At 45.4% G+C, this 12,677-nt stretch overlaps 2 protein-coding genes across 2 annotated transcripts in view; one reads left to right on the top strand and one right to left on the bottom strand.

Annotated features, from left to right (window-relative positions):
• Positions 1-5,383, top strand: part of KDM2B (lysine (K)-specific demethylase 2B) — a 112,113-nt gene extending 106,730 nt beyond the window's left edge. Inside the window, exons 18-22 of the mRNA XM_009998406.1 lie at positions 86-759; positions 2,203-2,366; positions 2,843-3,004; positions 3,691-3,909; positions 4,385-5,383. Of these exons, the coding sequence (XP_009996708.1) occupies positions 86-759; positions 2,203-2,366; positions 2,843-3,004; positions 3,691-3,909; positions 4,385-4,566 (1,401 nt within the window). The 3' untranslated portion in view covers positions 4,567-5,383. The remainder of the gene's footprint in view (positions 1-85; positions 760-2,202; positions 2,367-2,842; positions 3,005-3,690; positions 3,910-4,384) is intronic.
• A 2,092-nt stretch (positions 5,384-7,475) lies between these two features.
• On the bottom strand, positions 7,476-11,896 carry RNF34 (ring finger protein 34, E3 ubiquitin protein ligase). Its single transcript, XM_009998405.1, has 5 exons — positions 11,675-11,896; positions 9,926-10,315; positions 9,561-9,617; positions 9,120-9,321; positions 7,476-7,701 (listed from the first exon to the last, which is right to left on the bottom strand). Exons 1-5 carry the CDS (start codon positions 11,876-11,878, stop codon positions 7,514-7,516), a joined length of 1,041 nt encoding a protein of 346 aa, XP_009996707.1. The 5' UTR covers positions 11,879-11,896; the 3' UTR covers positions 7,476-7,513.
• Between the last annotated feature and the right edge of the window lie 781 nt (positions 11,897-12,677).

The raw sequence follows: 12,677 nt of genomic DNA, 5'->3' as shown, positions 1-12,677 counted from the left end.
CAGGGCTGCCTGTGCAGAGCATCAGCACGTGCAGGATTGCTGAGCACCTTGCTCAAACAGTCAGCCCTTGTCTCTTCCTTTCCAGCGGCGATCGTGGAAGGCTCCGGATGACCGGACGGCCATGATCAAGCCCCTGCGGCGCCTGAAGCAAGAGCCAGAGGATGACCTGGCAGAAGCACCTCCCAGGTCCAAGGATAGTGACCAGTCACGGTCCAGCTCGCCCACTGCAGGTCCTAGCACGGAGGGCGCCGAGCCCAGGGACAAGAAGAAGTTCAAGATGAGGCGGAAAAGGCGGCTTCCCAATAAGGAACTGAGCAAGGAGCTCAGCAAGGAGCTCAACCAGGAGATCCAAAAAACCGAGAACAGCCTTGCCAACGAGAACCACCAACCCATCAAATCTGAACCCGAGAGCGAGAACGAGGAGCCGAAGCGCGCACTGAACAACAGCGAGAGACTCCATAGGTTCAGCAAAGGGTTAAACGGGACCCCCCGGGAGCTGAGGCACCAGCTCATCCCCAGCCTGCGAAGCACCCCCAGGGGAATCGCGCGGCCCCCACCCTCGCTCTCTCCTCCCAAATGCATCCAGATGGAACGGCACGTTATCCGGCCTCCTCCCATCAGCCCCCCTCCGGACTCGCTCCCCCTGGATGACGGGGCAGCCCACGTGATGCAGAGGGAAGTCTGGATGGCTGTCTTTAGCTACCTCAGTCATAGAGACTTGTGCATCTGTATGAGAGTTTGCAAGACCTGGAACAGATGGTAAGGAGGGCAGGAAACCCAACTGGGGCTGGGGTGTGGCGGGATGGATGCAAAAGGGAAGTGGGTGATGGAGGCACCGGTGTCTCTGGAAGAGGTGTGGGGTGTGCAGGTCATCCCTGAAACTGTGCTGAGCCCAGGGGGAAGGGGTGACCAGCAGTGTCTAGAGAAACAGCCTGGCTGCTGATGCTGTCTCAGAAATGGCAGTTCACAGCATCTCTAGTGGGAACGTGTGTGTGTGCGTGTCAGCGTTGGCGCCAGCAGGCTGGGGCTGTAGGGCCCCAGAGCAGCCTATTCTGGAGATAGACACCACAATGTTCCTGCCTGCTGGAACGGGCAGTCTAGGTCATGGTAAGTTTTGGTGTCATTCTGCCCCCAGGACTTGCTGACTGCTAATGTAATTGTTTGTTCAGTCCAGCTATTAAATATCTATTGAGATACAGCGAAGCTCTCCCAGTGCCCTCCGTGTTCTCCTCAGAAGGTCTGCGCTGATTGTTTCCCTGTAGAGGGTATGTGGAGCCTGCTCCTGTTGGTGTTCTGCACCAGAGCTGATGGAGGGATCCTTCCTTAATTGCATTTACTGACTGTGTCTGCTTGGGACACCAGTGTGAATGTTGACATGGCCAATGGAAGCCTTAGTGGACAGATTCTGTTTCGCTGAACTTGTAGTGGAGCCTCTTGGTGGCTGTCATCTGGGATTGGACTGTAATGTGCACACAGCTGGGCAGATCCTCACAGCCTTCTTCCTGGCACAGTCTAGTAACAAACAGGGTGAGTGACAGGAAGGCTGAGAGGCTGATAACTCAGTGCAAGATGATGTGTGTGGAGGGGTCTCCTGTGGAGTCATGGAAAGTTGGCAAAGGCCTTTGTCACATCTGTTGTATTTTCTAACGGAAAAATGAGGATGTGCAGAATCTTGCCCACTCACTAGGACTTGTTGCCCTCAGAGAACCACAAAGAGAGCTTAAAAACACATTAAACCACGTGGACAGGAATGACATAAGTACAGGAGAGGAGGGGGGTCTGTTTTGCAAAAATCATTGGTTTTAAGTAAGGAAAGCACAGGGGAAATCAGGACAGTAATATTTAAAACAAGTCTCTATATTGAAAGGTAAGCAAGGGGGTGTGGCTTGACTTCAGATCAGAAGATTGATTTTAGTAAGTACTGGGATGACTTAAAATGGGATCCGAAGTTGTTGCCACTTGTAATTCTGTGGAAATAATTCCAGGCTTTATTATATGATACGTTTGATGGAGAAACTTCAAACCTAGATAGTGCTGTGAGGGGGTGTCCTTACCTTAGCACTGCTCAGCCTTGGTCTTGCTGTTATTCAGTGAAATGCTTAGTTTGCCCTACTGTTTAATGACACCTTTTTTGAAGTCTTGCAGGAATGAAAAACAACTGCCAAATTAAGTGCTGTTGGCTTTTTGTTTCTTTTTGGGTAGGTGCTGTGACAAAAGATTATGGACCAAAATAGATCTAAACCATTGTAAATCCATCACTCCACTTATGCTTAGTGGCATTATTAGGAGACAGCCTGTAACCCTTGATCTTAGCTGGACAAATATATCTAAAAAGCAGCTGAGCTGGCTTATCAACAGACTCCCAGGTAAGCGATGCTTTTTTGACCACTTCATTGAATTTAGCAAACCACTTTGTGTGTCAACTGCAACCTCTGAGGAACATCTGCAGGGATCTTTGTATCCTAGGAGGAGTAGGATCTGTAGGAACGACGCAACAGGCAGATTAAAACAGGCCCCAAATTAGTTACATTGTGGCTACTTGATGTGCTAAGGAAATTAATCAGAGGCAGATCTTCATCAACAGGTGCTGCTGCTGTGGAAAGTGTCTGTGCTGGTGTGTGGGGGGTGGGAGGGCTGCTCTCACCCACAGTAGTGAAGTTCCAGATGATGGGAGAGAGCAGAGCTGGACAGGAAGAGGCATTAGGGTCCCTGCTTACCCTGAAGGGGCCCCCTCCTGCCCTGGAGAGCTGGGATTGTTTCCAGAGCAGCATTGGGCTTCACCCAGTCACCGCGGACGTCTCTCTTGGTGGGTCATGTGCTCCAACTTCTTCTGTATCCACAGGTCTTCGAGACCTGCTGTTATCAGGGTGCTCATGGATAGCAGTGTCAGCACTTTGTAGTTCCAGTTGCCCGTTACTCCGAACTCTGGACGTGCAGTGGGCAGAAGGACTGAAAGACGCACAAATGAGAGACCTCTTGTCACCACCCACAGACAACCGGCCAGGTAACAGGCGGGAGGAGAGCGGGGATGTGTCCCAACCATCTCTGGCACCTTCTGCTAGTCCTCCTTGGAGGAAGTGGGCAGGGACCCCCACAGCTGGCACCACTGGGGTCTGGGCTTTGCTGACATGCAAGGTGTTCAAAGTAGTGACTTGCAACACCTCCTCACTGGAAGCCACTGGGTAAGGAGTGGTGTTCTCTGGCTGCTGAACAGTCATCTGAGCCACTGTGCTGGTTTTCTGTCTGACTTTCTTCTCTTCAGGCTGCAACGGGTGTACTTTAGAGAGTATGGAAACACTTTCTTCCAGTTCAGGGAAGGAGCAGTTCTGTGGGTCATGCCACATTCGCCCGGATATCAGCTCAGGTGAAATTTTGAGCAAATCAGATCTGCTTTCTGGCATGCACTGCACAGCCTACTGCTTACTCCCGACTTGTAATTCTGCTGGGCCCCTGCAGTTATTTTTCATCCCTTTTGTTTTGAAATCAGGAGGTGGTTTTGTCCACCTGCCTGTTCTGAAAATAGCCAAGTGTTCCTGCTGGTGTCCCCTCCAAAGCTCCAGACAGGCAAAAGCGTCTGAAGTTGATGTAGGGCAGCAGTGTTGTGTGTCACAGTGCATTTCATATAGATCTGCAGATGTTTGCAAAAGGGGCTGAGAGTTGAGGGAGTGACCTGCTGCCTCCACTTCCCAGGTCAGATCGACAACCGGAGCAAACTACGGAACATTGTGGAGCTGCGCTTGGCTGGCCTGGACATCACGGATGCTTCTCTGCGGCTGATCATAAGGCACATGCCCCTGCTCTCCAAACTCAATCTCAGTTACTGTAACCATGTGACAGATCAGTCTATTAACCTGCTGACCGCGGTTGGAACCACCACGCGGGATTCGTTAACGGAAATTAATTTATCAGGTGAGTGACACAAGCACAGGGAAAGGGGAGGATGGGAATTGCTCCTTGGCCTTGTGTGGAACACTCTGGGTGGAAGTGGTTTCTCCAGCTCTTCCCCTGTCTCCCCATGTACTCCTCCCTATGACTCCATTTAAGCAGCTGGATGTGGTGCTGGTGTAATCCCTCCCAGCCTTTCCCAGCTGACTGGAATGCTGTATCCTGGGAGCCACATATTGTACCTCGCTCATCCTCCACTGGGGATTTTCCAAGGCTGCATCTGGCGTGCTTGGCTTTATCTCATGGGTTACACAACAGAGTTGGGGATCAGGAGGTGGTTGGGGCTGCCTGGGTGATTTCATCACCAGTGCAACATGGGAGAAGCAAAACAAACCTACTTCAGGGGGGGTGGTTAAACCATCCCTGCGTTGGGAGGACAAACCCAGACACACTGATAAATTTCTCCCCTTTGGTTTGTTTTTCCCCCTTCATCCTGCAGACTGCAATAAGGTTACTGACCAGTGCCTGTCTTACTTCAAACGTTGTGGAAACATCTGCCAGATCGACCTGAGGTACTGCAAGCAAGTGACAAAAGAAGGCTGCGAGCAGTTCATTGCAGAGATGTCAGTAAGTGTTCCCTTTGGGCAAGTGGAAGAAAAACTTCTGCAAAAACTGAGTTAGTTAAAGGACACGTGTAAATACTGGGGCGGGGGGGAAGGGACTAAGAACACGTAGGGATTTTATTTTGAATTGGAAACTTGGAATATTGGAAAAATATCGCGATTGGATTTTACAACTCTTGTTGAGGAGAGAGCAACATGAAACTACCCACGTTAAGAATCTCAACTTGTGCCACTAATTCAGTCTACCTGGGATGTCCTGCACTGGCTCTTATGCAAATCCATAAGGCGACTGTTACTGATGATAATTGTACACACCCGGAAGACGACTGATCTCCAAGAAATACTGTTATTTAAAGTACCACAGCATGTGCTTGGTAGTGTAAATTTGATTTCTGCTTTTCATTTCTTAAAACAACAACAAACAACAAAAGAAGTTGGTGTCATTCGAGTGGACCACGCACTGCATTTCTGCCTTCTTAACACATTTTGTTTTGTTACATCTTACATTATGCAGAACTATTTTTGTACAAAAATTGTTTAAAAATTATTTATGCAATGTTTGAATGCATTACCAGTGTTTTGGTTTTGATTGCCAATTTTTATCTTTACTTATGGTAGGCGAGAACTTAACCTATACTTCGTAGACAGTATCTATCTACAAACGTGCCCAGGTCAGGAAAAGTAGGTTAATACTTTCAACTTAAAGCATGTTTTAATGGAAGTTTATATCCTGCTTTGTATACTTCAGAAGTGACATAAGCATGTTGTGGAAATAAGGTGTAAATTATAGTTGAAGTAAAACACTTTGCCAAGTTTTATCTGTATAGAAATCACCTTTTTCTCAAAATTTTAAAAAAATTCCAATTTCAGCTTTTGCACATAGGAGGGTTTCACTCTGTAGCATGAGCTCTTGTACTCAATATGAAATTAATTTATACAGTGAGTCCAGCTGTAGAATAAATGGTCAAACGTAGTCTCTCTTTCTTTGAAGTGTGAGTTGAGTTCTCATTTAAGGTTTATAACATGGTTATTTCCTGATTGTAAAATTCTGCATTCATAAGTGCCATTGTTGTACTGTGTTGTTTTCGTAGACCTTCCTGATGCAGTTTTACCTTTGTTGAATTTGTATAAACAATTGTACAAAAAGAGGTGCTGGCTCTGGGGGTTTCTGTTCCACCGCCGGGTTGTTCTGCACAGCTGGCTTTGGGGCTGGTTCCAAGCCCTGGTGACATCTGGGATGGAGAGCAGAAGTCCCCTGTCCTGTCCTACCACAAGCAGTGCTGTCTTCATCCTGTGCCTCTGCACTGGCATATTCGAAAAATTTTTTTGCTGAGAAGAGAATTACAGACACGTGCCTGGCTCAAGCTGGAACTTGCCCAGAGCAGTTGAGAGGAATGTGTTTCCACAGCTTTCAAGAAGGGTGAAGCTTGAGGTGAGTGACCCACAGCTGGGTAAGAAAAGAGACAGAGGCTGAGAAAGCCCATCACAAATCTTTTATTAAGCTTGTGTGGCTAATCAATGATCAGCATGGAAATATCACAGGGTATGTTTCTCTTCATTAGCTTACCCACTGCACAGAGATGCCAGGAATTAAGGACCATTAAAAAGTTATTTCTAAAAATAAAGCCATGAAAGGTTTGCTTCCCTTCTGAAAAATAAGCTGGTTTATTTTGTGGAGAAGCAACTTTCTCTGTTTCAAGCCAGCTTAGTTTTTCACCTAAAAGCCAAGAGCAGGTGTAGCAGAGGTAAGTTCTCAGGTACTGCAGCACATCCCTGGCTCTTCTACTTCACTAGCATGTGGGGAGTTCAAAGGGGGCATGGTGGCTTCCGTGACACAGGACAGCCCTTCAGGACAGCCTGCTCCTGCTTCACCTCTTGTTTTTACAGTCAAGTTAACCAGAAACTGCTAAGGCTGTGCTGGGCCACAGGCAGCTTGTTCCAGAACAAGAGCTGTTCTTGCCACTTGTCTCTTTCAAGTCCTCAGTCACAGAAACCTGCAAGGTCTGTTGGAATTCTTGCTGCAGAGGTACCCTCACCCCTGCTGCTAGCACAGAGCCTGGCCAGAAACTGGGCCAAGGTGGTTCAGTAGCCAAGGAGGGATTAATAGCTAGGAGTCTGTGAAGGTGAGAGTTTAAATATACTTCTTAGTAAAGCCCTCCTGGCTGCAAGTTAGTGACACCATACATTCCACATGTTAGCAGCAAGTAGTTAATGACCCTGATTAGTATTCACTGCAAAATCAGGTGGTCAGCACATGGCAAACAATCATCACATATGAGATTAATAGTTACAATAGGCATGAGTGGACTAAGGACCACAGTAACATGGTTTGCTATAACCCCTTTTTAAAAAAATATTTTATTCCTAAACTAAAAAAAAACCACTTAGTTCTTGGTATTTGGACAGAGCCGACAGAGCTGTCTGTACGTTTACAAAGAACAGCCAAGACAGCAGGTGTGTAATGGCAGACATTCAGAACAAAGCAATCAGCAGAAACTGCATTGCTTAAGGGCCTGTGTGCAGGTACAGTTAATGGCAGTGCTTCCTACAGTCAGATTTTTATACTGGTAACACTGCTGCAGGACAGTGTTGCAGCAGTTACATTCTCTAAATTACACAAAAGCTGAATATTCAACTGATACATCTGTTGCTTCTAACAGGCTAGACAAGGTAACAGACTATATGGTCAAGCAGAGGTGTTGTCTGACCACTGAGTGCAGTCAGGAGAGGTCATGCTCTTCAGCGGAGAGCAAGAGCTGCTGTAAACAGTTTGACTCCAGGTGAGTGGTTCAGAGGTGAGTCAGGCAGCACTAGCAGGAGGGCACAGGCATCGTGTTGTGCTGCCCAACACCCCCAGTCTCTGTGCTGTAGAAAAAATGTTTCCCCAGCACCTCCATCCTGCTGATCAGAACGCTCTTTATTGAGAACTAAGAAGCTGCTGCGTGCCCCGAGGTTGGGCACTCCTAGAAGGATGACTGTAAAAATCCATTTGTTTTGGTCTTGGTTTAGGACTTGAAGACGTGCACGGCCCGCACCACGTACTGCCGGCAGATGGGGCACTCGCTCATCCTCTTCCCGCACTTGGTGCAGGTGACCATGTGGCCGCACTCCAGCAGGACGCAGTCGATCACGGCGTCCATGCAGATCCGACACAGGTTGTCGTCGTTGTCATTCAGCTGCATCTTCTCACCCTCTGAATGCAACAGAGAGAGGGAGGTCAGGCACTCAGGCCCTGGAAAATCAGTTAAGTTCCAATCCAGGCAACCTCTAATAGAACTAAGTCAGCATGAACTAGTCCTGATCCATCTTCACAGCAGTTTTCCTAACCCCCAGCTAAGAATTAATCTATATTCCTTAAAAAAAAAAAAAAAAGCAACCCAAACAAACCACAAACTAGAAAGCCCCTGAGAGACCATCCAGTATTCAGCTTCATTCTTTAAACTCAGAAACAATTTTCAGTTCAGAACATAATGACTGTGAAATAACTTGCTGGATTAAAATTCACAGCATGTTGGTTTTCCATCTCTGAGCTCACCTCGATCAGCAGAACGTTTTCCTCAGAAAATTAAACACAATAATAAAGCAGACTGAAAGTTGGAAGCCTTAAGCAGGATGTAAAGATGGCAGAGCTGAACAAAACCTCTCCTGTTTCATTGCAGATAGAAAACAATCCCCATCAATAACCATGTTCCATCAGACCATGTTGAAAAAATAATTATCCTAAATTTAAAGCCTCATTTCAGGCAGGTTTTTCCATTCTACCTTATGCCCAAACGCCCAGGTCTCACTTAAGCCACAATTCATGCACAGTACTCACCCTTCTCCACTCCAATTAGCTTGCTATTTCACCCCAATTATGACAGTCCCTGCAATGTATGTGCTGGCACAATCTGGCTCTTCAGTGGCCCAGGGCTATTAAGTTTTCCAGTCACCAGAGTCCCCTATTCTGTAGAGCCTGGCTGCTGGATGCAGGAATATAAGCCAGGAAGGCATTTCCCAAACTGGTAATGACATAAAGTTGTTCCTCAGCATGTGCACAGGCCTCAGCCTGCAGCTGTATGACAGTCACGCCAGCAAAAGGCTCCAGCTGTGGGGTGTAACAAGGCAGCAGAATACCAGGCACTGAGCTGCAGCCAAAGAACCAGCTTCTCATTAAAAGGTGGACCCAGACCAAACCACCTGGACCTGGACTTTTGCCCTGGTAGCTTTTCATTCTGCACCACAGTGAAAGACCTGAACTGCTCTGGTCTGCTGACAGCTACTGAGCAGCTCTCACTGCTTGCAAAACCTAATAAAGGACATAGAGGTGCCAAGTTTCATGTTCTCTAAGGAACTGGTTTTCAGTTGTGAAATGCTACCTTCATGGTGAAAGCTGAGCTCTGGAAGCTTTGGAAAAGAAGTCACAAAAAACCAGCACAACCCTGGAAAGCTTCAGTTACTCACTAGAACCATGTTTAAACTATTCTAGATGCACCTTGAATTGTTAAAAACCACTTTCCAGTTGCTCCAGCTGAGCAGACCAGGTTAGATTCCAAGTCCTTCTGTTGGCAGAAACAGCTGGAAACCAGAAAACAGGTAATCTTAAGAAAGTGAGATTAAATAGAAACCTACGTGTCTTGTAGTTTTCTTCACTCTCTCTGTACAGTCTGCTCACTTTTTCCACAAGTTCCCATTTTTCACAGCATCCTGAGTAGTTGACAAAATTACACGCAAGTATTTCCTTCAGCTGCCGAACACTCAACCCTTCAATGTCTTCCAGACTTGAAATATCAGACAGAGATGCCCTCGCTCGCTTTCTGGACAATCCAGGGGTCTGAAACACAGCAATGGGATGTTTTTAACTGTCCCAGGCAGTTCAGAGCACCTGATCTGGTGCTACATGAAGCTGCAGCAGCTTGGCTGAAGTTTCTAAAGCAAGTATGTGCAGGTGAACATGGCGAGACACAGCAAGTGCTGGGAGCCCTACAGTGTGACAGGGAATGCTGACAGAGATCTAAGCACTTCATGCTGTCACATGCCAAAAATTAATTCTTTGGATAGTTAATCTCTCACCTGCTCTTCTGCACTTTCTTCTTCTTCATTATTTACAGAAGATGTTTCTGTTTGTCCCTGTGCACAAAATGAAACTCATCAGGACTGAAACACATAATTCCTTCCAAAATATTTTCTGCTGTACTGAACTGAATACAGATAATGACATGTTGGACTTTCAGCTGCTACCAATCATTGTCAAATTAAGTCACCTCTATCATCTAAACTAGCAATCTCATCTTCTGTTTTCAAGCAAGAGACACAAAAGGCATTTTTCCTGCCCCCCCCCCAAACACACAACTGGCATTATATTGTGAAGCAACACATACCTATTTAACATATTAAAAAGCTATGCTATTCCATAAACCACATGTTAATGATTGTACCCGTAAAAGTGTTCCAGTTCCTGTGCTTCCCCTCCTGTTTGCAAGTTCTCCTTGCGACGACACCGAGACAGACATAGAAAAGGGATGAGAAAAAAACCCAGAAGTCTGTGACCGTGATGAATGCAAGCTCCCAGTGTCCATGTCCTCCTCTGAACCCAATCCATGGTGGCACAGCACCAGATCCACCAAGTCTTCTTTCTCTCTGCACGTGTCTGTCGGGATGTTTCTGAGAACCAGATACTGGCGCAGATCCTTCACTTTCAGTCTCATTAACTGAGGTCTCTGAAAGGCTGTTTCTTGCAGCAAGTGACAAGTGGAACATCTTCTGAGATTCTCTTGCGAGACTGAACAAACTGAGCAAAAATCCTTCTTGCAGTCACAACACACATGCTAAGCAGAAAGAAAATAAATAAGCATTCAGCTGGATGGCACAGACAGCAAATCCAGGCCCTGCTACTCCCTTCTCCAGGATATGTTACTATTGTCTCTCCATCACCAATTTTTACATAATTTTTAGGATTTAAGTCTATAAAAGTGCCCTGTCAAGACAGTTTTGCATGTGTTCCAAGGCAGTCCATCACTTCTGTAGCACTACTGTCAGCTGATGTGAGCTTTCAATGCAAAAACATTACGAATAAACAAAATAATAAAGTACTCAAGTTGTAGTATATATAATAAATGGAATTGAAAGGCAATTTTATGGTATGTTAAAATACTTTTGACTATACTCTCACTGCTCTTTTCACTGGTGTAAAAAACTGATATAATCCCCAAACTTTACAGAACATACTTCTTCCTCTATTGATTCCAAGAATTTGAAGTAGGCCTTAAGTGTAATGAATCACATGGTAGGTAAATACCCCCAAACACCCAGAGGTCGTTTCTGAAGGGAGCTTTGTTCAACAGACTCACTACAATGCACAAAACCTTGAACAGGCAAGACTTTCAGCAGTGTTTTTAAATGGTGGCCTCATCCTCTGTGAACAAATCCAAACCCCTCAAGTTTTTCAGGATTTCAGTGAATTAATATTACCTTCAGAAACATCCTTAAACAACCCTTGCTTTAACAAAGCATTTGCCATGTAAACCACAGGACATGTAGGAAGGAGGAAACTGAACACACAAACTGACGAAAGAGGCTTCATGTTTATCTAAATGAGCTGAAGAGAATTAGGTCACTGAGTGGACAAGATAACAATGCTGGACACTCGTGATAAACAGAAATAATATTAATCTTAATTTTATTTATCTCCATTAACCCACCAATCTGCCTCCAAATGAAGGAAGAGACTGTGGGAGTGCCATAGCATTTAACAGAACCTGTTTAGAAAACAGCATTATAGGAGTATTTCACAGAAAGAAGCTGTGACACTATATGGTGTGTTTTTAGCTTTTCCATCATCCAGGTTCTTCATTCCAGTACCCAGCCACTACGTTTGGTATCATCTTCAAAACCAGATTAGTTCTAATGTTCAAGAGTCTGAAGCTAAAAGATGTATCTTACAAATTAGAATCCACTCATTTTTAGGTCAGACCAGATCCAACGTGTCACTGATTAATGAACATCAGACCTCTTAACTTCTAATCCTGCCTAACATTAATTTCCTGTGACCTCAGAGTAAAGCACTTGCTCCCTCCCTGGCAATCTGCCTGGGGTTTCCTTATCTACAGAAAAATACACACTCATCTCCCAGTACGCCTGCAGGGAAGTTCTGATATGAGTGAAAACATGTAATAGGAAATACTCACTTTTTTCCTAAAAACTGAAAAGGAAAGTCCACAGGCTTTGCAAACTATGTTAGTGCCCGCTGCAGCTGAAGATGAATAAGCTGAGAAGTCTGTATTTGGTGTGAATCTGAAGGGACCAGCACCTCCCCCAAAGCCAGCCTGCTGACCACGGACTGCTCCAGTGCCCATGACTTCATTCAGCAATCCACAGCAGGAAGCCCACATGGAAGTAGCTCCCGCCTGAAAACATTCACAAAACAAACTGAGAAAATTAGTATCTGAAATCAGATTTGAGTTGCTACTGAAAAGCTACTTCACTCCATCTGTCATCATCCCAAAAGCATGTGGTGTGAATTCCCAGAGCACCAGGAATTCAGCACACTAAGGCCTCTAACAGCCCAATAATTCCACTTCCCAGCCGCACACCAAAGTAGGTAAGATTTGCTTCCCAGAGGCTCTGGGAGGCACAAGGAGCTCCCTTTCACAACTCCTTTTCCAGCAAAGTTCTGCACATGAACGGTAAGGAATTTGAGGAGGTAACACAACTGTGGAGCAAAGAAGGAAGAGACTAAACAGGGTGAGGGGCAAAACCCAAAATGATGACAGGGGACACGACAATAATTGATAATAATTAGTGCAGAACTGTCCCCAGCAGGATCTTCTCCACAACTAATTTCTTACATGATTCACGATAAAACTCTCTCTAAAAAAAATGTTTCTGTGTCTTCAAAATAACAAGCAATCTTCATTAGAAACTAGTTTCTTGTTTCTCTGAGAGGGAAATGTTTTTCAAGACCTCTCTGAAACTGCTCTTATGCTATCTTACAGAACGTCTAACATAAATCAAATAACTCTAAATTAACTTCTGTACTGACTGGATGTCAGTTTAAAGTCATACAATTAAATCTTAAATCTTAAAACATTATAAACAATTCTAAATACATTCACAAATTGCTCCTTCTTGTCCTGGAAAACCTTTAGCACTAGATTCTCTATCAAAAGTGCATATTCCACTTAAAGCTGG

Source organism: Chaetura pelagica, unplaced genomic scaffold (genome assembly GCF_000747805.2).
Source record: "Chaetura pelagica isolate M959 unplaced genomic scaffold, ChaPel_1.0 scaffold585, whole genome shotgun sequence".
In the NCBI taxonomy this organism is placed as follows: Eukaryota; Metazoa; Chordata; class Aves; order Apodiformes; family Apodidae; genus Chaetura; species Chaetura pelagica.
This window is presented reverse-complemented; position numbering and strand designations above follow the sequence as displayed.